Below are 27,021 nucleotides of genomic sequence, written 5' to 3' on the forward strand. Positions count from 1 at the left end.
GCTGTCCTTGGGGTTTGCAATGGCTCAGAGGCAGGGGCCAAGCACCATGGTGATGCTGAGGATGTGGCGAGCAGGGCAGGGCTTTGGCGTGAACCAGCACAGGCAGCGGGAAGGCGGCTGGGCTCTGCAGGGCTCGCAGAAACAGGCACAGCAGTGGAACCTGTGCTGCCCACTTTTATAGAGGTTTGTTTGCGTGCGCTAAAAACCCTCCCGGATTTTTTATTTTTATTTTTTCCTGAATGCCCTGGACTTGCAAGGCTGTTCTTAATGGTGTTAAGAAACATCTCTATCTGTGGCGTGAGTTTGGCTGCAAGCAGCGGGCAGAGCAGGGGCGGCGAGCGGGGCGCCCGCGGAGGGAGGCAGCGGGGCGCTGGGGGCACGGTGGCCGCGGTGGGGTGGGAAGGGGTCGGGAAGCCCCAAAGGGAGGAGGCTGCTGCCGGGGGCTGCCAGAGCGGCTCCCCAGGGTGTGGGGCTGCCCTAAGGGCGAGAGCCGAGGGGCTGGACGGGCTCGGAGCAGCGTTTTGCAGCCCGAGAGCCACCAGAGGGCAGCAGGTCCTCACGGACCAAGCCGGCCACAACTGCCCCCGCAGCCCCACCGGTGGCACGGCCACACGCAGCCCACACCGCTCGGGGGGGCTCCCCCGGGCACCCTCCTGCTCGCCAGCACCAGCACAGGGGATGCTGGGCCCTGCCAGGCAGGCTGTGGCGATGCCCAGCCCCAAACCGCCCGTGCCAGCCACGCAGGATGCCACGCCGAGGGACGGAGGCGTTGCTCACGGTTCCTCGGCGAGCTCCCCCGTGCCACAGCGGGTGCGTGAGCCCCACACGCACACGGGCGTTGCTGGCTGCTCGGTGGCTCGGCCCTTACGGTGTGTCCTGGGTGGCGGCAGGGGCTGGCACTGTGCTTCCCGTGCACGCATCCCGAGCGGGTTCCCCCGCCATCGCCCCACGCCTCCCCGCAGCGCCGCGTGCCCGGCGCTCGCAGCAGGCAGCGATGGAGCCGGCCGAGCTCCGCACAGACCCGTCGGCTGCTGCTCTGACAATAGCTCACTGCAAGAGAAATTCCCAGGCGAACACGCCTATTGATTTCCTTTCTCGCTCCCTTTCGATGGATTTGCAAACAAACGGGGTGTTTTTCCGCCAGGTAACAAACCGGCGGCCGTCTCGGCCATAAATCCCCACCTAAATCCCTAGCTGGTGGCCAGGTCTGCCCGGCTGGAGGGAGGCAGCAGGGGAAGGTGGACCAGAATGTCCTCTGCCTTGTGTGGAAATGCCAAGCCCAGGTCCTAACTTAGTCCCAGCTGATCAGGCTGTGGGTGTCAGCAGGGTTAACCCGGAGGTATCCCTGCCTGGGTCTGTTCCTTAAATTCTCTCACAGCTTCAGCTGGAGAGCTTCTTCCTCGTCTTGTTCCAAGCTTTTCTGCTGTTGAAGAGCTACCACATCTTAGCCCTGATGTGGCTGCATTCTTGTGGTCAGTGGAGTGATTCCTGGTTTTGGAATGACTTGGGATCTTTTGGAAAAGGCACAGTATAAAAGGCTGGACCATGAGCAGAACCATCGCCTCCTGGGAGCCCTCAAGACAAACAGCCCTCCAATACAAAAGTTAGGTGTTCTGTTTGGTGGTCGCTACAGCAGTAGCGTTATCATGCTTCCCTCTTGTCCCAGCACTAGGAGGTGCTGCCTTTCCCCACGTCTGTAAGTGCTGTGTCCCCAGCAGGGACCGTGCTCGCTGCAGGCAGTGGCCTCGTGCTGCGGGGTTGTTGAGTCCTGGTGGGGCACGGAGCCGGAGCCGTGCCCCGGGGCAGGCGACCGGTGCCTCTGCACGCCCCGTGCTGCTCATCCTCCTTTCTTACGCAAGGCTTGACGCTGAGCGGAAGGCTGTGATTTTATTTGTTGTGTTGTCGTTTGTTTTTTTTTTTTTTTTTTTTCTAAATACATATTTCAGACAAACAAACAAACTAATAACTCCCACAAGTTGCCGTGATGCATCTAACCACATCCGCGGCGCTGTGCTTCCAAGCAGATGTTGCCAGGACTCGCTGAGTCGCCAGCAGCATTAGCGAAAGCACGTTCAGATGCAAGGGCCGATAAGGAACCCCTCCGTCCTCCCTCCCGGTGCGCTGCAGCCCCCGTGGCCGAGCCTCGCCGTGCTGCCAGGCTGGGCTCCGCAGAGCTCCCCAGCAGCGGTCACCTGCAAAGCCTTTCCCTGAGAACAAGGCAGAGGCTTGGAAGGAGTGCTCTGGGAGGTTACCCAGTCATGCACGGGGCTTGTGCAACATGGACCTGAACAATGAAGCTAAATTTATTTGGCCCAGCTTGCAGCGAAGACAACAGGAGTGTTTCTGTTGGCTTCACTGGCAACCAGCGATGGCATTGCAACGTTACGTTTCAGGGTCTGGTTCTGATTCTCCAATCTAACGGCAGAAACTTCCTTTGACTTCAGCAGGAGCAGGGCTGGGCCACGCGTATGTAAGCCCCAGCAGAAGCCAGTCAGCTGGGTCTCATTGCTGGTGAGCCCTCTGCAGCACCGAGGTAATAAAAGCCAGAGCAAGCCTCCAGGAGTGTGGGGGCTTCTCCAGTTCCCTGTCGGGTTTGCCTTGGGGAGCAGAGCTGTGAGTGCAGGCCGCAGAGCAAATCCCTCAAACCTGCCTCCGAGAGAGGGGAGAGGGAGGCACAGGGACCCCTCAGCTCTCCCTTGGCTCAAGAGGCAGTGGCAGGTCCAGGAACACACTCGTGTATTTGGGGGATGCATCTCCCAGATCTCAGTAACTCCTCTGTGCGTCGCTGCAAGTGACGTGGGTGGGAAGAGGGCAGCACGCTCCCCATCAAGGAGATCACCAGGTTTCGAGGGACGAGTGCAGCCCGAAGGCACCTGGGGCTGACGCTTTCATCCCAGAGCACGTCGACCAGGAGCAGCACTTCCTCTGCGCCGCGTCTCCCCGGCCCCAGAGGAGCTGGCTCACGAGCAGGTTGCGCTGCTGGCACTCACAGACAGGTTTTAACAGCAGGAACGGGGTGATTATTTTGTTAGGACTGTACTTAAGCCCCCAAAGCTCGTTCCACAAAAGCTACCAGGAACTGCTCTCCAGTGCTGATGGCTTCCAAGTGCTCATCTGGATGAGAGCTGGTGATTTGGCAGTGAAGCCCGTCTCCCTCTGCTGAGCCATGTCCTATTTCATTTTCCTCATTTGGAGTTGTACCCAGAGCCTCTGCAGTACAAGGGAACACCGTGAATTAGTTTCCAGCACACTGAACTGTTAACCTCAGCTGCAGTAACCCCTCACGTCCCCAGGAACCCAATCTACAACGCAATTCCTTTCCCCAAAGCGATTGGAGCTTCAACTGCAATAGAGGATTAAATGCAGACACCCATTACCACCTTACCTAGGAAGTCCGCCGTGCTGACAAGTCTGCCACCCGTCACCCGGCTCCACGGTCAATCTTCTGTGGCTGAGAAGGGGAGCTGTGCTGCACACGCAGCCTCCCTGATGAGCCGCTGCTTTTCTACCTCATTTTATTTGCAGCCCTCTGCTCTTCCCTGTGTGCAGCTCCGTTCGGTGACTGCTGCTCCTGAATGGCCGTGCCCAACCTGTGTTTCCATCAGGAGGAAGGAGGAGCCCTCGCCTTCGTGCCCATCCCTTTGGAGAGCTCTTTCAGCCACCACCTCCACCACCCTGCCATCAGTGCCCTTTCCTGGCAGTGGAGGATAACCGAGGTGGATGGAGGGGCAGGATGTGCTGGACAAGCTCACGTTCTGGCTGGGTTAGCTGTCCTGCAGGGAGGAACTCTTGCTCGGAGGTTTAATTTGCCTTTTACTCACCTCGGCTTGCTCCTTCCAAACTGAGGTGGCAGCTGAGGAGGACCAGGGAAGGTTGCTCTTCCCACTTATCCATCCCACCCTGTACTACTTGTTGGTACTCTAAGAGCCCCTGAGGCCACAAGCACCGTGCGCGAATGCATCGCGTGCCCCGTGCTTCGAAGCAGAGGGGACGCAGGCAGAGAAGCCCAGAGCAGAGAGCCCAGAAAGGTTCCTGAAATGAAGCATCCCCACGCGGTGCTCCAACAGCGTGGCCGTGCCACCCACCCAGCCTGGGCTGCCTTCGGGTCCTCTTCCAGCTGTTGGTAGAAGCCTGGGTGTGGTTTGAAACTTGGTTTTCAGAAAGGCTTGAAACTGTGCGCTACATCAAGAAACAAGGCACAGCCAAGTTTTGGCTAAGCAACAGTCCGTGTTAAGGCTAGGTCCAGCCGTTGGATGCCAGCAGTCTGGGATTCTGGGCTGTCAAGCCACCAGCTCAGGAAGGAAGGTTTGATATCCCATAGTCCATCATGAGATGAAGTGATTCCGCTTTCTCTTCTGTTGTGTATTAATGTTCTCCCTTAACGCCTGACTCCAAAACTTCCTTCCCGTGGAAGATCTCTGACTGGACTGAGACTGCTTGAGCTCTGGTGAACAAGCTTTGCAGCCTGGAACAGTCATTGTCATCTTCTTTCTCTTCCTCTTCTAAGTGTCGTTCAGCGGCTGTGTTACAACAAGAGTTAGTCTGATCAGAGGCCAGGAGAGGCTCAAGCCTTGCCTCGTAGCTTCCCTCTTCACGAGCCACCCAGGTTAGCAGTGTCACGGCTTTCCCTTACGAGGCTTGCAGTTGCCTGGAGCCACTCTCCCAGAAGATAATCTTTCCAAGAACCAGTTCTGAGGCTCTTTTTCCATGTCTGTGTATACCATTGTCTCCCGAGATACAGAGACACCTCTGTCACAGCCTTGTTTTAATTTATCTTAGCAACTGTCCCACGTAATCCCGCTGGAGGACGGGCTGCTTGGAATTTGCTCGTCTTCCCCTGACAGCTTTGATCGTGCGCACGTAAGTGTTCCCTGACAGCCTGGCAGAAGGGGAAGGGCTGTCCCTAGCCCGAAGGGCTTCAAGAGGAATGAATGAATGCTGTGTTTATTTGTATTTCTAATTGACAAGTGCCTTGCCAGATCAGCTGCATGTCACTGCAAGTCGAGGGCACGGAGACAAAACTCGTTCCTTTGCAGCAACTTCTTGGGATGGGGAAGTTGTTGCTGAAGGCAGCATCCGTCCCCCATCTGGTGTCGTGAGCCCTGTTCGGGCACAGGACGAGAAAGGTTTCTCTTCTGTAGGCCATGAAGTTTGGGTCTTCCTTCTTCAGTCAACCCAAGAGGAAGGGTCTGATTAAAGAGTTAAAATAGCAGCGTACAGCACAAAGATGGGAGTCCTGCCTTCTCTTCTCAGGGTATCACCAGGTGCAATCCTTTCCTGGTCCTCAGTGAGCTTTTGGGCCAAGTCAGAAGAAAAAAGTCGGGCTTTCTGGGTTTCTCTCCCTGTGGATTAGACCACCAGGAAGATTCACAATGGGTTTCAAAGTCCTGAATGTTTCCTAAAAGCAGGGTCTTGACAGCTTGGTGTTGGAAATGCTCCCATCTGTTCCCCCTGTGGTGAGATAGTTCTGTCCTGTCACTGAGCCTCTCTGCCATGGGACTTCATCCCATGCCAAATCTCTTTGCCTTCGGTCAGTCTCAGTGCGCTGCCTGATGCATCGCCCAAACGAAGGACATGGGGACTGGGAGGGCTGGTGCCGGGGTGGGGTGAGGGCACTCAGACCCTGACGTGTCCCTTTGGAGAGGTTTCTCCTGGCAGGGAAGATGCACTCGGGTGGTTTTTTTTTTTTTCAGAGCACAGGAAGTGAAGATGCAAATCACAAAAAAAGAGAGATGAGAACACGGTCACTTCTGTCACTGTAGAAGTGTTTGGCTGGAAATGCTCCCGCTTGTGACCCGCTCCCCGGTAGCGACCTGCGAGCCCTGGTTTTCTCCTTCTCTCCTTGACCTTTCTGGTTTCCTGCTCCTACCTGGCCCACACCTTCAGCAGCTGCATTTCTCCTGGCTGCAACGAAGTTTGGCTTTGGGGAAAAGGACCGTGCTGAGATTTCTTTAATCCTATTTATTTTCTTCCCTCTCTCTAAACCAGAAACAACCGAGCTCGGGAACAAGAAGGAACTGAAATCCATGCCATTCATCACCTATCTCTCGGGCCTGCTGACTGCACAGATGCTTTCTGACGACCACCTCATCTCCGGCGTGGAGATCCACTGCGAGGAGAAGGGGCGCTGCCCATCCACCTGCCACTTGTGCCGGCGCCCAGGCAAGGAGCAGCTCAGCCCCACGCCAGTGCTGCTGGAGATCAACCGCGTGGTGCCTCTGTACGCCCTGATCCAGGACAACGACACCAGGGAGGTGAGTGAGCTGGTGAAGGACCGGCTCCACCACCGGGAGCCTGCTGGAGCCACCTCCCAAGCCTGCCTCTGCCTCGGTGTCGATGCTGACTTCCCTAGATGGTGGCAGTGGTTTTGTGTGCGGGTTTGGTGGGGAAAGCACAAGTGCAGCCGGAGGGAATAAGCAGCCCCTCGGGACAGGCCCGCAGCCACAGGAGGTCACTGTTACTCCAGAAGGGACCAGCAAAGCAGGAGGTGACCCTTCCCTGGGGCTGGGCTCCTCTCCCTCCTGTGAATACTTCAGTGTTAATCATTTGTAGATTTATTTCCCACTTTCTCTGTTCCCGGCAACCCCCCACTTCCCTCTGCAGCCCCCTAACCCCAAATCCAGAAACGACAGACCTGCTTAAAGTCACTTATTAGCACCGAGCCTGCACTTGATTAAGGTGCGGGGAGAGAGCCAGCGCGCAGCAGCTGTGGGTGGGACAGAGAGGGCTGCAGGTCTGGAAACGATCCCAGCAAACTGGAGGTGTGACCACCAAGAATGATACTTCCCCCTCTCCCAGATCCGTGGGCAAAAGAGCTGCCACGCTTCTCCTGGCACCCAGGTCCCTTATGGGGACTGTCCCTCCTTGGGTGCCCCTTGATCCCGTTCCTGCTCTTCCATCTGTTAATCTTCCTGGTACTTCCATGCAGCCATGCCTGCATTCTTTAATTCTGTTCCTCTCTCTTCCATGTTTTCCCTAAACACCCTTTCTCCCACCCTCCTGTTCTCATGCTTTTCCCACTTCTCTCTGTCCTCTGCTTTCCCCCATCCCACTTTCCCTTGGGAAGGTCTCACCACCAGGCCCAGCCTCAGCCCTACCTCACTGCCTTCCAGAGCTGTGGAGACCTGGCTTGGCACCACCCCTGCTGCACCCACAGCCAGGACGGGTTCATTGCCTTCTCCCTGCAAACAGGACAGGGATTTCTCCAGAGCCAGGTGGCATTCATTGCCTGTGCCCTTTCCTCACCCATCTCCTGTTCCCATTGGGAAATGTTCAGGAGACATCGCCCTGCTTTTATCACGTGCCCACGGCAGTGCTGGGGTCACGCATCCTGGGTACAGGGAGAGCAGGGGGAGAGCTGGTTTCCTTCAGGCAGGAAAGAGGGGCTTCCGTCTGCAGGATGGCAGTTCCCCTTGGGGGGTGGGAGGTAGGTTAGGCAGTGGGGAAGGGGCTGACAGTGAAAGCAAGCAGAGCCCAGCAGACCTGGGGCACCCACACCGATCCTGCTGACCACCAGCCCTGTGCCCTGGTGGCAATGCCACCCTGCCAGAGCTGCAAAGCGCCCTCCTCCTCCTTGAAGGTTCCTTCCTCCTCCTCTTCCTTGTCCTGGGGTTGCCTCCTTGTCCTGGGGAGCCAGAGCCTGCCTTTCTCCAGCAGCAGCCTCCTCCTCCTCCCCGGGCTCAGCAGAGGGCCGGTCCCATCGGCTGCAGCTGGAGGACCGCCCGCATTGTGCTTTCTGCCGAGGCGCTGGGAAAAACAACAAACAAACAGGCAAACAAACAAGACCCCAAAGAAGCAACCAAACAAGAGGAGCCCCGGCCATCCTCCAGAGGGCTGTGTAAGCCGGGTCCCTCCTCCTCCTGGCACCTGCCCAGCGATGGAGGCGTCCCCGACAGAGCCCGGCTGTGCCAGGTGCTGTGTGCGGACCTGCTCCCCCTTCCCTCCCTCCGCAGCTTGCTTCTCACCCTGCTCTCCATCCATCTCATGCAGGACACATATTTCTCTCCCTCTCCTCCCCCTGCTCCCCTCCTGCCCAGGGACAGGCAGGGACAGTCCTCATGCCTGGTGGCTGCCGTCCATCGCTGCAGGAGGAGCTCGCAGCCCTGCTGTGCAAACCTCCAGGTGGGACCTGCACGGGGCAGGGTGCTGGAGCCCTCCTGCCAGGGGTGTGCGATGGGCAAAGCGTCCCCAGCCTCTCCCAAGGAGATGGAGCTGGCAGTGGCCAGGTTTTTGTGGGGAGAGAGAGACCAGGAGAAGGCCTTTTGCTCTGAGAAGCCATCACCTCTGTGGTGAGACCCAGCAGGTGTGCCTGCTTCCCCTGCCAAGGTGAGGTGAAGCTGTTGATTTCAATTGCTGCCTCCGTCTGTGCACCAGGACGGGTGCTCAAGGGGTCTGTGCTGCCAGCAGTATCTGGTGTAAGGCCCGCAGGGTGAAACTCCCTTTTCCAGCATCACTTTGGAGTCTGGGGGTGGTCCCAGGCACTGGCGGTGTGGCATTTGCCTGTGGCATAAACAAGATTTGCAGATGTCTGGGATGAGCATTTGGACACTGCAGTTTGGAGCACGGGAGGGTCCCTTTGTCCAGGGAGGGGGGACGTCGGGGTGGCAGTCTGGGGACACGACCTCACAAGACCAGCCGTGTCCCTCCCCTCCGAGTGCAGCATCCGCAGCTCACGGGCCTCCTGCTCACTGCTCTCCTGCCTGCTGTTCCCCGCTTCTGTGAATAATAATTGGTAGAGCAGATGCTGACCCTATAGGAACTGCAGTCAGAGCCCAATTCCCTCACAGTAGTCAAAAAAAAAGGGGGGGGGGGGAAGATAAACAAAAAATTCTCTTTGCGTATATGTACACATAGATCGTTATATATTATTGCAGAGGGAAGGAAAGGTCGTTAACAATACGGATGCTCACATCTGTAAAGTTCTGCTGAAGTTTTCTGTGGTAAGCCTAGCCTCAGAGATAAGGCAAGATGCAGGTAAAGAAATGTTGCCCACGGTTTTCAGTAGGTGTGTCTTTTCATCTACCTCAGTAAAGGGAGTTACACTGTTTAAAATTTACAACTACCTCGTGTACAAGGCCTTGTTCTCGGTTTCTGATGACCTTGCCAGACTTTAAGTGCTGGGATTTAAGTTTCCAGGCTGAGTGTCTGCCTTGGGCTGATTCGTGATTTTTTTTTTTTTATTATTATTATTTTTTGTATGCATACATGTTTGATTTCAGCTAAAACTGACCATTTCCAAGAGAAAGATTAGGTGAAAATATATTGCTTTGCCCATGTGAACTAAGTTGGAAAGCTCTTTATTTCCACGTGACTGGGGGTGGCTATTTTCTCCTTGCTTTAAAGCAAGGACATGAAATTTAGAAGGACTCCAGGAGTCAGGTTCTGCCTCTTGCTGCCCAGGGAAAACTCGTCTGAAGCCATTTGTGCCGTAAGCATCAGGAAACCCTCAGTTGTGGCTGATCAGGGGGAGTTTTGGTTTACGGTTGCAGTTCAAAGCCTCTCGTCAGCCCCTGGCAGTGTAAACGTGCGTGAGCCAGCTCCAGCGAGCGCCTGGCGTTGCTGCTGCCGGCACTGCAGACGTGGATCCAGGGGAGATGTTGCCCTGGTCCTACCCGAGCATCGCCCCCAGCACCGGGCTGGGTGAGCACATGGGGTGCCCTGGGCAGGATGCTGTCGGGGACCCGTGGCCCCTCTTCTCCTCCCGGTGCACAGTTTACAGAGTGAGCCTCTGCGAGGGAGTGCTCCTGCTTCCCTCTGTGGCTTAACAGCATTGTTGGAGAGCTTGTACGGTCACTGATACCTGGGCACTGTGCTGGTGCTAGGGCAGGGACGTCCCAGGCTGCTGCTGCCGTCCCAGGACATGCGGCGATTTCAGGCTTTGTCCAAAACAACATTTGTGAAAGGCGATCTCAACTGCCCCAGGAGCTCAAAGCTTTTGGGGAGGGAGGCAAGAAGAGGTGTGGGCCAAGGAAACGTGTTCAGAAGTCCAGGTACCTTTTGAAGAGCGTTGTTGGATGGCTTTTTCGTAGCCATCACGACTGCTGTGGTTGTGGGAGGAAGGTTTCACAGAGAAGGGGCCTCTTGCTGGAGCGGGCACTGCTGGAGTCTTCCTTCCACTGCTCCTGGTCAGCTGGTGAAGGTAAATGAGCTCAGGGTGGCTCCTAGCACCACTGCCATTACAGAGCCTCTGTTCCTCGGTCCAAATGCTGACAACATGAGCTCAGGAGTGTGAAAAGACTGAGTGAGGTGACTTCCCTGGGGGTCTCTGGAACCTGCATCATGTTTTGGCTGATCGACACTCTCAGCCCGCATCTCTTCTGCTTCGCTTGTGCCCTGTAGCAGTGCAGGCACCAGAGTGTGGTTAAAGCAATGATCCCTCCACTGCCGTGTCCTGATGAAATTGGAGGAGATTCTTCACTGTGGGATTGCGGAAGAAACCTACACCCGTGTCTGTGGCTGGTCAGACCCAACAGCAACGAGCCTCTGCCCATTTTGTGCCTTTCTGCTGAAAAAAGTGCCCCCGGGCACTTCGAGGTCTGGATGCTGTTGAGGGCATAGAGCGGGAGAGAAGAGACCTGGTGGCCCTGCGTGGTTTCCCTCTAGTGAAGGTCCCGAAGCCAAAGCAGAGGACAGCTGCACGTCACCCCAGCCAGAGAGCCAGTTCTGGTGGCCTTCCTCCTCCTCGCTGCTCCACCAAGATACTCCTGCCTAGCTTCACCACACGGGACGGGCAATACGCTTCTCCCCAATGCAGTTCTTGAGTCCTGGCGCAGAGAAGCCCGTGTCCAGCAGCATGGTGAGCAGGGCGAGGCGGAGAGCGCTGCAGGTTTCCCTTTCCCCTTTCCCATGGTGGTGAATCCCCCGTGCAGCTCCAGTCCAGCACGAGCCGGGAGAGGAAGGAGGCGCAGCCTGCAATATCATCGCTTTCACCTTTTTGTTCCTCTGACTTCTCAGCTCCATGCAGCTGTGTGACTGACTAAGAGCCCAGCTTGCCTCGATAATCACTGAGAGGCACCGGCGAGAGGAGACAGCGGGCTCGCATATCCTGCAAGCCTCCCAGTCCCCAGAATGGGCTGCGGGAAGGCGAGGCAGGCAGCCAGCCGGGAGGCACTGGGGCGAGCGGGGACACCTGCGTCCCCATCCCTCCCACACGGACACAGCACCAGGACCTGGGGGAGGCAGGGGCGGGCGCCTTCAGCAGCGAGGTCCGTCTGCTTTGTGCGCTCTTCTCCCTCCTCCCTTTCCCCCCAGCACAAGCAAACACATGGCTCGTGCAGAGCAGCTGCAGAAGCACTTAGAGGGTGGCGGGCAGGAGAGATTTATCCTGCTCCTGGTGGGGAAATGCACTCGAAACCCCGTTGCTTGTATTTAAGGAGACAAATGGACATTGAGCTTGGATTTTAGAAGACCCCTAGGACCTTTGTTTAATTTGAAAATTGAGAAATTTCAGCATTCATCTGCAGCCACAACCCCCTTGCAGCACACCCAACCCAGCCAGCGGCGTGGAGGGAGCACGGGGCTGGCCGGGATGCACCTCCACCGGCCTCAGCAGGTGCCCGGCGCGTGGCTGGGACCCCTCCAGGGCTCTCCATGAGGCCAGGAGCTGCTTCACCACCTCTGCACGCTTGCACCAGCAGTGTGCATGTGCTGGAGCAGAGGGACGGGCAGTGATGACATGGTGGCAGCGGTTTTGGAGAGTGGTGTCGCTTTTCCTCCCTGGTTCCAGCTGATCTCCGTGCCCTTACCGGGTGCGCGCTTTGCCCTGACGGCTGCATTTCAGCACAAGTGCAAAGTGCAGATGGCTTTGGCATCTCCTGTTGGTGGGATTTGGTCAGATCTCAGGGTCAAGGGTGTCTCGTACTTGGTGTTCATATGGATGATGTGCGATGGAGCTTTACCTTGCCTGCATACTTGGAGCACCGCTGTGCCTTTACACCAGCCCTGAATTACCAGGAGGGACACTCTGAGAGCCCGTAACGGGGTGAAACATCCCTCATACATCCATCACCACTCACCGGTCAGGGTGAGGGGGAGCCCACCCTGATTTGTGTGGACAAGACTCGCACTGAGGCTCTCCAGCACCTGGGCAAGGAGCTTTCTGTGTGTCCCTGTCGCGGGGCCTTGTGGATGTGGCCCTTGAAGGGCAGAGCAGGGGGAAGGGAGCCCAGCCTCAGCGCCGCACGCAGAGCGTCGTCCCTCCCTGTGCCTTTTCCGGAGCAGCCTCCGAAGGCGCAGGGAGCTGGTGCCAGTGATTTCTTTTTCCACTGCCAAAAACTGAAAGGGAGCCAGGGCGAACGGGGACAATGTTTGTATTGTCGAGGTGAGATTTTTTTTTGTTGTTGTTGTTTTGGTCTGGGCTTTTTTGCTTGTTTTTGCTTTATTTTAATATCTGTTAATTGGCCGTCCTCCTCCTCGTGCCAAAGCCCAGCACTTGTGCATCCTGATGCAGCTCCAGCCCACATCCGACTCGCGTTAGCCGGGGGAAGAATGGAGGCATTGTAACCACCCCGGTGGGGAGCTTTGGAGCCGAGGTGTGAAAGTGGAGCCGGCTCCCTGGGACGGGACGCTCCCTGCCCTGTGAAGGCTCTCATTTTCCCCTGCTGCCAGGTTTTACAGTGTCCTCTGCTGCTCCCTCGCTTCCCATAAATAACAGAAACCAGGATGCTGCCCACCCTGGGTCCCTTCCAGCACCCTGACCTTTCCGGCAGACCGCTGAAGAGCCTTCCCGGGATGAAGTGCTGGTGATGCTGCTCCCCCAGGACAGGCAGCCGGAGGCAGGCAGGGTGTGAGCAGCAGCAGATGAGATCACCTGCCAGCAGCAGCAGGGAAACTTCATCCTCCTTCGCTGTGAACCTGGAGCAGACTTTCAGACGCGAACTGCGTGATCCTGGAAAGAGTCTCTGGCCTGGGAAATCCTTCATTTTCCTTCTCCTTTCTGTTTGTTTTCCTCCTCCCAGAGATGTCTAGACTACTAAGGAGCAGTGTTTATCTCCTGTGAGCCGCACTGAGCCTCACTGTAAGGGCATGGAAAGCTTTTCTTCCAGCCACCCTATCGTGGTGATAGCACCCCGGCCAGGCTGTAAAATGCCTGCTTGATCCTGCATCCCATGCTCTTCTTTCCCTTGACGAATAGGCAGCACTGCTGTTATCTATGGGCTGCACGGAGCATGGCAGCGCCGGGGAGCTGCACTCATCAGTGGCCTCAAAGAAAAACTTCTGAAGAAAGTAATCAGGAAACCAGTGCACAAACCACAGTGTACCAAATCACCAGCTTCTGGTCCATCTAGGGTACCTGCAGCATATCGACCTCCGGCCTGCCTGCTTGTTTGTGTGTTGTTTGTTTGTTTTTTCCATCATCTCCCTGAATTCCCTCTTTAATTTTAGCAGAAACCGAGGTGTGCATTCCAACCGTAAGGAAACGTAGACATAAAACAACACTTCGGCCAGATTTTCACATCCCTACCAGCCATGGAGAAGACCAGATCTGCAAAGAGAGATAAGCACACAGCACACACCCCTCTCAGTGCCCCATCTGGAAAAAACGGCCTCCGTGCTGCATGCTGAGTCCTGCAAATGCTGATCTGCAATGTTCCTCGTGTCCTATAATTTTTCTCTCCGGGGATGTCAACAGCAAGCCCACGGTCAGAAATAACTTGCTGCTTCTCCCTCCATCAGCTAGGTCTAACAGAGGACAAAGAGGAAATGTTCTTCCCTGTTCGTTGCAGAGCGTCTGAGCTATAAAACGGGGCCAAATGGCCTCCCCCTGCGCACAAATAACAACAGGAGATAGATCCATATGCAATCGAGTGTAGGATAAATGTGCTTAGCTGATCATTCATTTCCTAATATTTTTTTATGAATAGGCTTAACTTATGGTAAGATGGGACTTTATGGTCCTGTAAGTCTTGCTCATGTCAAAACAAATGAACTAGCCATCCTATGGGGGAACTATCAATCCAATATATGTGTGCGTATGGGTGTGGGGAGTCAGACCTATTATACCTTTAAGAGCAAATTAGATGCTGTTCCTATGATTCATAATGCTATATATCTAATGGCATGACTCGTCATCTAGAAAATAAACGTTTTGAGCCAGTTTCTCATCTCATAAATTTCCCCTCTGGCACTGAAGGACATAAACTAAATGGGCTGACTCACAGGCAAACAATACAATTTGGATACTTTTAAATGAAAGACAAAATTGCCTTAGGGCACAGAGGGGCGTTGAGATGCCGGGGAGCTGCTGGCAGAGCAGGGGCAGCGCTGCCAGGGGGCAGAGCCGGTCCCGGGGAGCCCTTGCAGAGCCTGGTGGCTTTGCACAGCTCCCTGCCTTGGTGTGGCCACCACGGCCAAGCATCCACTGTGGAGCTGGAGGTGTCAGAGGTGGGCTCGTAACTCTGCCTGCTGCCTCCTGGCAGGGAGGGGAGGCTGCACGCTGCTGAGCGAGGTGGCAGGGAGGGCAGGAGATGCCTCGGGGGGATGCTCTCGGCTGGAGGTGCCCGCTCCGAGGCAGGAGGGAAAGGGACCCTCGGGCACTGCAAAGCAGGGAGGTGCCCACATGTTCTGGTTGCAGCTCTCCTGAGGCTGCAGCTGCCCGTGGGACAGCTCTCAGCACCTTCCCTGCATCCGTTGTCCATTGCTCTTGGTCGTCCTCTGCCACCGGGCTCCTGGACGAGATTATGGGGAGTTAATGGAAAGAAGCATGGGCTTGGTCTGAACACTTGGCTCCAGGGCTGGGAGGACTATGGACAGAGCTCCCAAAGCTCCCTGAGACCCTTCATTTGTGCCTAGCGTTTCTGTGGGGCCAGCGAGCACCCCCAAGGGGCAGGCAGGCGTCCCTTCGGAGAGCACGGAGCCTCCTAACGCAGCGGTGAGCAAGAGCTCCATGCGCAAGGAGCCCCTTTCTGCACAATCTTACCTATTTCCCCCTCGGCTTGCTCCTGCCACTTCCCCGCCCTTGTAGGCAGGAAAACCCTGAAAACGCCTGGCTGGGCATCCATCCTGCTGAGCACTGGGGGAGGCTGAGCACCAGCATGTGCCAGCCGGTCGCTCCTCCGTCAGCGAGGGTCGGGAAATGGGAGGCTGCAGCCCGCGGTAACCCTGTTACTGCATGGAGGGGCGCCCGCCCTAATGAGTGCAATTGAAGGCCGCATCGATTAGCTAACCTCGTTTGCACGAAGGCTGACACAAGGCAGATGACGGCTGTGTACCTGCAGGATCTAATTACAACGTGGGTAAGGCTGGGCAGGCGCAGCGGAGGGGATTGCTCATCCAGCGTTGCACTTAGCATGGAAAAAAAAAAAAAAAAGAAGCCGAAGGGAAGGATTGACTCTTGGATTTGGCAAAAGGGCAGGGATGGAGTGGGTGGGATTTCTTCCCCAGGCTGAGGGTTGCGCAGGGGGTTTGTGGCCAGGGAGGGAGCGTGCTGAGCAGTGGGGTTGGGGTGACAGCCGAGCGGTGCTGCCGGTGTGACAGTGCAGAGAGTGCCAGGGTGCTGCCGTGACCGGGCGGGGGGACGGGGCACTGCAGGCAGTGAGCTTGTGGGGACAGGAGGTGGCACAGCGCGTGTCCGTGTGGGTGGTGGGGACGGGGCAGGGCGGAGGGAGCAGGCAGAGGCACGGGGGACACACTGGGTGGGACACGTTCCCCTGGGCGTCCCCACAGGGACCCTCCTGACACCCCCATATGGCCCCTGGGGGGGTCGAGGCTCTGGGCTGGGCACAGGAGAGGAGCCGTCCCTGCGCCTGTCCTTCAGACCCTTATTTGCAGGGCATCCGCTGCCCGGTCTCTTTGTCATCCTTTATTTTTTTCAGACGACCTAGTTATTTGTCACCACTGCCTGCTGTGTGCGCAGAGCACTCGAGCTCGCTGAGGCAGCACGGCCGCTGCCTGCTGCCTGCATCCATCCAGCGTTATGGGGCTTCGGTGCCTTCTGCAGCCCCCGAGGGAGCCCAGGGCCCACTCCTGTGGGCCTCTTTCTGTTTCTGTCCTGCCCAGACCCAGCAATCTCTGCGGACAGGCACCCACACCCATCTAGCCGTGTGCCAGATAGGCTCCGTTCTGCCTTCCACGCTTCCCATTACTTTGTGATGCCCTTTCCAGCCCGGTTCTTTAATTACTTCCTAAAGAACGAAGTAAAATAACATCACATTTTCTCTCTCTCAGTGTTTTTTCCCCCTTCTGGAACAGTCCCGCTCCGCAAATGTCTGGGAGCAGAGGTATGGCAGAGGCAGGCGCCGTGCTGAAGGTGCCGGTGTGTTTGGGGAAAGCGGCACAACCCCAAACAATAGCAGCCCTGACGTCAGGCTCTATTTATACCTCCTCCTTTCATAAACGTCCCCAGGACGGTGCTTTTCCTATAGTTCTCTGCTAAATGCCACATCCCCCGGAGCTGTCCCTGTCCCCCCAAAGGGCACGCTTTATCTGCAGGGTGTGACCCGGCGGCGCGGGCGGTATCGCCGGGGCCAGGCATCCGCAGGCTGCGGCTCCCGCAGCGCTGCCGGGCGCGAAGGAGGGTCCGGGAAGGCAGCCCGGCCCCGAAATGTGCGTGCCAAAAGGTTAAAGGCATCCCAAAGAGGTTTGTTCGAGCGGGTGGTGGGGTGGGTTTTCTAGCGGAGTCGGTTTTAGCTCTGGCTGGGTTTGTGTGCGGGGAGAGATGCTGGCTTCGATGCCCATGGGACAGGCAAAGGGGAGCGGGAGAAGCCACCGTAAAACCACTCGATCTGAGCCGAGCAGCCTCTGGGGTGAGGGGTGCCCCGTCCTGGACCATGGGGACCCCATCCCAAGCTGGAGGCTCCATGGGGTCAGACTGGGGAGCTCTGCGCAAGAAGTTCAGCCCCGGATGGCAGCGGGTGGGCGCTGGTTTGGGGCTCAGTTTGCTTTACGGGAGCTCCTGGGCAGGCTGAGGGCAGCCTGCAGAGGGAGGGCTTCCAGCTGGAGAGCTCCCACAGGTGCCTGGTGGGGTTGGTTTTCCTGATACTGCAGTTTTTTCTTGTGAATATCCCTTATGCGAGTGAACGAAGCACCGATTTGCTCGCAGGAGGCAGCGTGAGTAGCACCACGTGAGAGGGATGGAAGTGGTCCGTGTCGTGGGGTCACTGCATGGGGTCAGAAACACTCGGGGGATGGACATGAGGAAAAGTTTCACTCCAACAGCACTGAAAGGTCCCCTAGAGGTGATGTCCTGTGTCACCAAGGGGCTTGTGTTTGCGTTTGGGGCAGCTCAGTCCTCCATCACAAGAGCCCTCCGTGTGTCGTGCCGACACTTCCCATCCCCACCCCACAGCAGCACCCGGGGGGAACCCCAATCGCTGTTATGAGGGAGCTAAAGCCCAGGGAGGTGAAATGCCTCACCCAGGGCCATGCAGGGAGCCGGTGGCAGGGCAGGGCGGACCCCGACCCCCCCCAGCATTTCCCAAAGCCCACGCTGTGCACATGCAGCGCTCAGCAGCGCACGGCTGAGCTGCCGGCCGCCTTTCCCCGCGTGCTGAGCGCTCACGGTCACGCTTTGTGTTCCCACGGCAGGCTTTCAAGGGCGCCCTGATGAGCTCCTACTGGTGCTCGGGGAAAGGCGACGTGATCGAAGACTGGTGCAGGTGCGACCTCAACGCCTTCGATGAGAACGGACTGCCGAACTGCAGCCCCCTCCCGCAGCCCATGTACGTATCCCCGCGAGCCCCCGCGGTCCCCAGCGCCAGCCCCGGTCCCGTGGGACGTGGCTCAGCCCCTGGGCACCTCCTGCCCTGCATCGTTGAGCCCAGGGCTGCGGGCCAGGGCGCCTCGCTGCCTGAGTGATGCCTTTAGGATATCCTGGCTCCGGCTGTGGCCCCTGGAAGGTTTCCTTGCAGATTTTCATCACCCGATTAGCAGGGCTCGTAGAACGGGATTTCAAATGCTGAAAGAAATGGAATTACGGCGCAATTCATTGCGGCTTGTCAGAGCGAGAGCAAATAAGGAGCAAAGTGATGGGGAATTAGCTGAGAAAGCAGGAAGACTGGCTCCAGCGAGCCACGAGGAGCAGAACACCTTAGCGAGCCAACATCCTCAGCAGGGAGTCTTTTCCCATCCTGAGTTCAACAAACACACTCATACGCGTGGAGCCAGACGCTCCATAGCCCCGCGTTGTGTTGTGTTTTGTCGTGTTGCTGCTCAGCCCCGTACAGAGCAGCACCTCGGTGCTAGCACCACCAGCAGCCCAAAGCTGTTCTGCCTACCCCTGTACCCCACTCTGGTCCTCGCAGCACTCTGTGCACAGCTGCCCTGGTTTTCCTTTTGCTCACGCCCATCAGAGGCTTGCTCGTTTGCAGCTGGGTAAGCTCACAGCCACACCTGCCCCTTCTTTGCTCACTCCCAGGGCAGCCCAGACCCTCCCTTCGTGTAGGCTCAGCCCCACTGGGCTACGTGGAGGTTATATTGGGTCCTCCCCTATTCTCTTGCTCCTGGGCAGTTGGTCCTTGGTTCCCTGTAGAGCTGCTGGAGCTCAGCAGCTCTCCCAGGAGATGAAGCCTCCTGCAGACAGGATATTTGGGGTTGTATGGGACTCTTGTAGGAGCTGGGAGGTAAGAACACCCACCCCAATAGGCTGCACCTAGCTGGCAGCTTCTTTCTTCTGTGCTCACCTACCAGCTCTCCCTTTACCCCCCTGTCCCCGTGGTCTGTGTGCATGTCCCTGTGTGTGAAGGTGAGAATTTGGGGCTTGTGCTGCTGGGAGAGGGGATCCCCTGGGAAGGGAGCTGATGTCTTCTTTGGTTTCCTCCTGCCCAGCCTGCGGCTGTCCCCAAACGTGGAGCCCTCCAGCACCGTGGTGTCTCTGGAGTGGCTGGACGTGCAGCCTGCCATCGGGACCAAGGTGTCCGACTACGTCCTGCACCACAAGAAGGTGGACGAGTACACGGACACGGACCTCTACACAGGTGGGTGGCGCTGCTGCGGGATGGCTCCATGCGCTCCGGAGGGCGCACAGCGGTGTGTGCGGCGCTGAGCCTTGCTGGGTATCGTCCTTGGAGCTGCTGCTTCTGTGCAGAAAGGCGCAAAGAGCGGAGGCGTTAGGTGTGGTGTTGACAGCTCCAGGAGAGGTTTCTGAAGGCTTCTGCGGAGACGTGTATAGGAGGGGAAGGGGAAAAACAAAAATACAGTGTGGCGGAAGGAAGTGATTTGCCTCTTTTGCGTAGGAGAGCTGTGAGCTGGAGTTCTTGAGTGAAATGACTTGAAGTGACTGTTTGATCCATCAGCCTGAAATGCTTTGGGGTGGTAGGTGCAGGGGGAAGGTCAGCACGCAGCAGCCAAGGGCTGCACCGGTCTGTTCCACCGAGTGGGGGTTGCGTGCCAGCAGTTAGAAGGACACTTTGAGTTACCTTGCACAGCCAACAAGGCAATCTGAAGCCTGCGATGTTTAGAGGCATCACTTATGCAGCACATAACTTCTCCGGGGGAACCTGAACCTTCCCTGGGCTGGAGCTCAGTTTTCAGCTCAGGCTTGGGCTGAGCGCTCTGTGCCCTGCAAAGGCTTTGTCAGCAATTCAAGCTGTGCTCCAGGAGCTGCTGGGCAAGGTGCAGGGATGTGAAGGACGGAGCTGGATTTGAGCGAATCAATGATTTATTTCAGAAAACATCACTGGAGGCCTTGCGTGATGCTACTGCTGCTTAGAAAACCAGGCAAAACCTCCTACTGTGCTCTGCTCAAGGACTTTGGGTTTAGCTCATTAAAGAAGTTTGTGGGAGATGCCAGAGGCAGCCTGGTGCTGGCTGAAGCTGAGACCTGCCTTCTGCAAAGGGCCCCAGGTGCTGGCAGTACCACATCTCCCCCACCTCTGGCTGGGGGGGCTGCAGGAGAAGGTTTCCACCTGCAGCTGGAGCGAGGCATTGCGAGGGCTTGTGGACGGGGTGATTAAAAACCTCCTTTGTTTAAAGGTTGGGCTCGGTCAGCTTGTGGCAAGGTGTGCGTGGCCAGGCTGTCTGCAAGGACATGGCTGAACGTGGGCACAGGGCTGGTGCTGCTGTGGCTGCTTTTACCATCAGATGCAAACTTTTGTTCCGTAAGATCTGGACTTTTCCTGTTGGGGAGAGCCAGAGTCCCCCATCCCCGGAGCCCCCCATGAGAAGGAGCTCTTCTTCCCTGCTCCTACATCAGTCCTACCCTGCAGAAACCTCCTCCTGCACCTTCTTGCTAGGGTTTTGTTTCCACTTTCTTTATGCCTTGGTGTACAAAAGGTGAAGCGTGGAGGAAGGCTTGCTCTTTATCTTGGAGGGGCGCACTCCAATAATGGGGAAGGAAAACAAGCCACCGAAGCGCTGTGTTTGGGATGGGGATTCCAGATTGCTCACACTCTGGTCAGGCGAGGCCAGACCAGGGAAATGTGGGGTTGCTCCTTTGAAGTGGCTGGAGCTCTGCCTGGCAGCCAGAGTAGGAAATGCAGATTATTATTATTATTTTCTTTTTATGACTGCCATGTGTTAGGCAATTGAATTCATTGTGAGGAGCTGCCCTCCCCTCTACCTGCTCTGGGGGACTGTTCAGGACAGAATGACCCCATTAACAATTAAAGAGAAAAGCCAATCCTAAGCCTCTCCTTTTTTTCTATGCTGTTTATAACCAAACAACATTCCTTCCTTCATTCCTTTCTTACCCTACAGGCCCCTGATTCCAGATGACTTGACTCTTGCAAGTACCTTGCGTAGGTTTGCAGAGCTGCTGGCTGCTACAGCTCTCAGGCTTTGCTTGGTACCGTGCTGCTTCACCCTGACCCAAAACCCAGCCGTGGGAATTTCCTCACCACCATCACCCACCCGACACGCTGCAGCATGGCTCCATCCCGTCCGAGCAGCATGCACAGAAAAAAGAAAATGAAGTCAACCCTAGAAGGGGGTTGCAGGAAGGGAGATTTGGAGGGGGTTATGGATATTGTCAGGTCTTCCTTCCCCACCAGCCCTGTGGCCGCTGGCAGGTAGGAGCAGGTTGCTCCCGTTGCTGGAGGTGCTCCTTGGGCAGTGCTGGGAGGATCTTGCCTGGTGTGAAGGCTCTTGAGAATGCTGCTCTTCATCCCTTGGATCTCTTGAGTTAAAGCATATAGTTTTTTTTCATGGTTGTCTTTTTATTGCAGTTGTAGCCATTTCTTACTGTGATCCCTGGCACTAGCTGTGATCTTCAGCCCTGTGGCAAACTTCACTTGTGGCTGGTACCTGGCCGCTGCCTTCTGCCCCCTGCAAAAAGCTTCCAGGCTCCCCTCCCATACTTGCAAAACTCCTCGGCCTCCCCCTTGCTTTGCAACTGGAGGAGGAAGCCTTTCCCTTGAGCCACCAAATATCTGCTCCTCTTCTTGGAGCTGAGTCAGGAGCGAGGCTGGGAGCTGGTTGAGCGCATGTCCCCTGCTCCTGGGATGGGGCAGAAGCAGCCAGGAGCTGGTGTGGGTCGGCTGCCCCCCGGCTGGACGTGGTTTATAAAGAGGCTTCTTACTGGTGCTTGGAAGTGCACAGCCCTTGGACCATCTGATGCTAATAGGAGCAGTTCCCGAGGTGAACTTGTGTGCGAAACAAACCACGCTTTCAAAACCACCGCGTGGGGAGAGAGCGTCTCTCTGCTCGGGAGCCAGCGGAGAAGACAGAGAGCAATTACATCCCAAACTGTTTATTAAAACTTGTGGAAATTACTCATAACTCCATGTGTGCGATGGCTTTGTAGTTGAGTGATGCTCTTTGTTTGAACATGAGGCTCTTGAAGAGGGCGCAGGCGCGTGTGTGTGTGCGCGGCCGGGCCGCCAGCGCATTATGTCATGGACGAAGCAGGCGCTGCACTTGAGAGAGCGAGAGAGAGAGAAATGTGTTTTACAGGGTGAGGTACAAACTGAAATGGCTGTGAACATCTGGAACTGATATTAGGCTTGGAAAATGTTTTCTGTCACTCCAACACTCCTCTGGAGGAAGGTTTCTGAAGTTAAGAAGCTCCAAAGGGGATGAGGGGGAGGGACGAGGGGATAATGTGACCACCGTGCAAAGTGCTTTTTATTTCTCTGGCCAGGTTGCCATAGGCAGGCCATGTCCCTGCCCCTGTCAGATGAGGGACAGGGGGTATGTCCCCTCTAACAAGTGCTTGTTGTGGTGGCCTCACTTCAAAGGTCCCCAGCAAGAGCTGAGCCCTGCCATGTAAAATGTTCCCGTGCGTGGGGCACCGCGTCCTCCAGCCAGGGAGGGTTGAAAGCCACTTGCCTTAGGAGGCTGGGTCCTGATGCTGTGTTTCCCCTTACTATGCCTTAAACCCCTCTGCTGAGAACCTCACCTGGTGGAGGCAGCGGTTGGTGAAGGCTGGCCTTGGTCCATCCTCCTCCTCACCTCTGTTCCGTGCACACATCTCCCCAGGCTGCGCAAGCGCGGCGCATCCTGCCCCAAAATAACCCGAGTGATGAAGGGTGAAATCTTTGGGCGTGGGTGGGAGCAGGCAGACCTGTGCGTGGTTTAGCACCCACCTGACCTCGGCCGTGATCCCCACCACAGGGGGGGATTTCACGTGGGTGGGTGCAAGGGGGGGCTCTGGGGCTTTTGTGCTGGATCCCATGTTTGTGCATGTGCACCAGGTGCCAGGGCAGACGGAGCTGCTTCGTGCTGTGGTGGGTGGGGGGCACTGATGCACCCAGTGTGGGGCTTCGGTGCGCAGGAGAGGACCGGCCAGGCTCTGTGGCTTGGGGGTTGCAGTGATGAAGAGGCTCCTTGGTGGCTGTCCCTGCTTGGGTGCAAGGGGGTGGTGGTGTGGTGTTGCTGATCCCACCTCCCGCTCGTTGTGGTGGGGTGGCTTTTCAGCCTGGGGACAAAAATAACCGTTAGCCAGAGGTTTAGAAATTAAAGAAAGTGCTTTAAATGCGCTCATAGCACGTGCACAGTGGGGCTGGGGGAGGACGGGGCAGTGGCTGTGGGCTTTGGCTGGGGTTGGGGTCCGTGAGCAGGGTCTGTGCCTCCCTCGGGTTGGTGGCTGCGTTGCTGCTGTGATGTTCTTGAGCTCCTCTGTCTCTTTCTCGATGTTCCTCTCCCCAGTGAGGTTTTACAGAGGCTGATGGGGGCTTTCTGCTGCGTGCTTCCTCCTGCAGTGCCCACATGGTGCTGTTGTTTCTCTGGATGCCCCCAGAGCAGCCCGTGTCAGCATCCTCTGCTCCCAGTGCTGCCTTCAGCACCCATCCTGCAGCCCCTCCACATCGCTTCAGGGCAGAAACTGTGGGACCACTTCTATAAAAAGCACCGAGGGTGCTCGCTCCATCTCACACCATTTCCCCCCTTCCCTCTGAACGAAAGCTGCCCTCCTCCAGCAGCAGGAGCAGGCTGCCCTGTGGGCAGTCCCTGGATGTCATGGAGGGGCCTGGGGAGGTGCCCACCACAGCACCTTGTGAGCTTCTGAGGCAGGAAGGGGTTCTCCCACGTTTGGTAGAGGACGGGGAAACCCAAGACACAGATAAATGACTTGTTTGAGGTCCTGGGAGCTGGGCAGTGAATTAAGCTCAGCACTAGGCCCTAAGCGTTGAGCAGTCTCGTTCCTTGGGCACGGAGCCGTCTCCTCCTGCTCGTGTTCCAGCATCCGGGTGGGTAGAAGGGGGAAAATGCAGAGCAATGAAGTGCCCTAGCCCAGTGTCTTCAGTTCCGTGAGGGCTTTAGGTTGTGATTGCCTGCGTCCTTCCAGTGGTGCCACTTCTGCAGCTTGGTGTGTGCCAGCAGGTGGGGATGTTGTGGGGCATTAGTTGGGACTGAGCACACAGCAGGGGATGCCACTCGTTTGCTTTTGCACACCGGTGCTGCTGTTGGCCATGAGCTGCCACGTCCCAGAAGGACACATCCCAACAGAGACCTCCAAGCTTTGTTTCTCACAATGTGAGGGGATGCTGGCTGCTCCTGGGTCTCTTCTGCTCAGCACTGATCGCAGGTGTAAGAAGAGCGAGCCTTCATCCAGAGCAGCTCGTAGCCCTCCAAGAAAGGAGGGGAACAGAAGTGCAGGCTGCCGAATGAGCTTGTTGGAGGTCGTGTAGACCTTGGAGCAGGAGAACACAGCCTTGGGCTGTTCGGGTTGCATAGGGGCTGTCTGTTACACCACCACGGCCTGGCCATGTGCAGCAGGGCTGTGACACGGAGGAGAGCCGCCGGCTGAGCTGCAGAGTGCCAGGGGAACGGGCTAGGTGGAATAACTTCTGGGAGCTGAGGGAATGGCTATATAAACCTGTGTCACCATTGCAGGCTTCTCCAGCACACTGCTGTTCTGCAGGGGACTCTCTGCATCCACATCTCCTATAAAAGAAAATGAAATAGGTCAAACCAGAAGGTTCAGTGCTTTGCACACTTGCAAGTTTCGCTCCGAATAGAGGCTGGAGCGTCTTATTTATAACTGCTGTGCTCTCAGAGCATCCTTCTGACGTGGCTGGGGCCGTACAGAGACGGCTGTGGAACACTTCCACACCCCCCTTGTGTGCAAGCTGTGCTGCTAGGCGTGTGAAAAGCAGCCACAGACTAGAAGAAGGAGAGAGAAAATGATTTGGCCAGAACAAGTACTGTGCCTGTCAGGAAGGAGTCGGTGTGCTCTCCTTACAACCAAGCTACCTCCTTAAAATAATCTTTAGAGCCCTATTTCCAAGCGGGCTGGGCACCGCAGAGGTGACATTGCACTTCAAAAGCTGTAGGAGCTTGAGGTCAGTGGCTACGTGAACATCCGGAGTCTTAATTAATGCCAACAAAGCGTGGAGGATATTCGGGCTGCAGTCTTCAAACCAGTTGCTGTTAAAGATGGCAATGATCTCGTGTGGGTGATACTGACTGCCGCTGTGAAGTCCTTCGGAGGCAAAGCGCTCTATATTGATGTAGGTGCCACGATTGTAGATGATTTTTTTTGTTTGTTTCTATGTAGACCCAGGGGACACCAGCTCTGAGGCTGGTGGATCAGAGCTGAGGCTTGAAAAAGAAGCCACAATGTCTGGTTTCAGGAGATCACGTCTTCTGCAGCTTTCTCAGGGGTGTCTGTGTGTTTGGCTTCCACTCAGAAGGGTCTTGGAGCATCACTGGAGCAGAGAGAGACCTGATGGTGGCCACGAGCTGGTGATCCACCACTGCCAGTCTCCTACTCGGTCCCTACCTGCTGGCTCCTCGTTGACCTGTGTGGACCTCTGTGGGTTTGAGCAGGGGGTATTTGGCTGGTGGTAACAGCCCCGAGGTGAGGACTGGCTCCCTCGGGTGCTGGGGGTGGAAATGCAGCAGCCGGGGCTCCTTGTGCTGCCGCCTCCTCTGTAACCAGCACACGGGTGAAGCTGTTTTCAATGCCCAGAGGACCTTACTCGAGCACTGAATCCACTTCACTTGTTAACAACAGGAAAGTTGATTCAAAAAGAAGCCTTTGAAGAGAAGGTCAAGTTTTTGGAAGCTGCTTCCTGGGCTGTGTTGTGTAATAACACCAAGCAAGTGCTTAATTTTGGCCATTACGCTCGCTGTGAAGCACTGACTTCTCTCCCACTGGGACAGCTGTAGTTATTTCCACCTACCAGTGTCATTTTTGTATCCTGGAAAGCAGAAGGGAGGTGGAGGGCTCTCAGCTCTCAATTAGAGTTGAGTCAGTTGCTGAAACATTTCATTAATTCACATTTCCATACGGTTGTTCCAGGCTTCTATTTTTATCTGCCCAGACACCTTTTGGACAGAGCCGGGCACTATCTTTGCAGTCTCCCAAATCCCTTCGTAGGTGGGGAGCTGGGGCTGGCCCCGGAGGATGGAGCAGTCTGGATGGTGCCGAGGGCTCGGAGCTTGCCAAGGGCTTTGTGCTCGGAGCCACCTCTGCCTCGTGGCACTGGGCAGCTGGAGATGCTTCCCTTCTAGCAGAGAGAGCTCTGAACTTCTTAAATGGCAGTTAATGAGGCCAGGCATGGTTATTTTATTTTTTTTTTAAGGTCTGTAATTTTATCCCCTAGGATAAAGTTTCTCCTGATCTGGAAAAGTCAAGGCCACAAATCCGCCTTGTCAGAAACCATCAGGAGAGAAGGCAGCTAACGCGGCTGGACTGCTCGTGGCATGCGAGCGCGTCAGTGAAACCTTTACGTGGGAGCCTTCATTGATTAGAAAAGCCTGTCTAGTCAATAAATTGTGACTGGGATTTGGAGGGAAGCTCGGTCTGCGTCTGCAGAGCTGGTGCTTGGCCATGCAGCCCAGAGAGAGTTGGAAAATGCGGGGCAAGGTGGATGCAACACGACCCTGCTCAGGGCGGAAAGCTGGGTGTGAGTGCTGCTACGTGTATGGGGCTCCCATCTGGGGCTGAGCTACACCCCGGCCGGCCTTCCCTGCCAGGGTTGGATCTTCTTGGAGGCTTGAAGTGTTCTTCTCTCTAACTGGAGCCTGAGATGAGGTCTTGAATGGGGTGGTGAATCTGCTTTCCAGTCCTCTGCCTGCTGTTGGGGCTTCCCGTGTGTGTGTGTTCATCTTGTCAGGAGGCTGAAATGCAATCTGGAAAGTTAGATAGCATCCCTCTGCACATCTGTGGAAAGAAAAAAAGGTAGGAAAGAGATCAAAGGAGGCACATAGGCTGCCCTGGAACAACCTATCCTGTCCTGTTTGAAGCCCAGGAGGTGCTCTGGGGACAGACAGAAGCCAGGGTGGTAAATCAGCCTTGCCCTGAATGTTACAGCTGTTCTCAGCTGGGATCCTGCTCTGCCAGCATCAAGGCTGATCTAGCCCAGGTGGGTCCGTGCTAGGTGGCCCTTTGTCTCTCCATCCTGTGTGCCCTAAGGACCACCACCTCCCATCCCCTGCCTCCCTGCTCCCCAGGGTGCTGCTCTGGCTGAGCCGTGGCTCGAGGCAGATTGCTCCCTCTGTTCCCCGTGTTGCTTCGGTGTGAGGGAAGTTAAGCAAAAAACAGAGGGATTAAGCCTTGAGTCGGGGGATTTGCCAATTAAAATAACTGCTCCTCCTGCAGGTTTCGTGTGATACAGGAGTAGGGGGAGACCCTCCCCGTCTCCCCTGTGACCCCTTCCCAGTTTGTTCAGCTTGCTGGGGATGGAGATGTGGCTCTCAGGAGGG

The 27,021-nt window shown here is 56.3% G+C and overlaps 1 protein-coding gene across 7 annotated transcripts in view; it reads left to right on the top strand.

Moving 5' to 3' along the window:
- The window catches only part of ASTN2 (astrotactin 2), a 341,061-nt gene that overhangs the window by 234,255 nt on the left and 79,785 nt on the right, over window positions 1-27,021 (top strand). For 6 of the 7 annotated variants that reach the window (XM_080561615.1, XM_080561613.1, XM_080561614.1 and 3 more), the window contains 3 exons: window positions 5,989-6,254; window positions 17,524-17,657; window positions 18,763-18,911. In XM_080561615.1, coding sequence (XP_080417741.1) covers window positions 5,989-6,254; window positions 17,524-17,657; window positions 18,763-18,911 — 549 coding nt within the window. Of the gene's footprint in view, window positions 1-5,988; window positions 6,255-17,523; window positions 17,658-18,762; window positions 18,912-20,631; window positions 26,323-27,021 lie in introns of those variants that run through there. The other variant, XM_080561618.1, reaches the window with a different exon arrangement.

This window comes from Anser brachyrhynchus (genome assembly GCF_964034855.1).
Source record: "Anser brachyrhynchus genome assembly, chromosome: 19".
Taxonomy (NCBI): Eukaryota; Metazoa; Chordata; class Aves; order Anseriformes; family Anatidae; genus Anser; species Anser brachyrhynchus.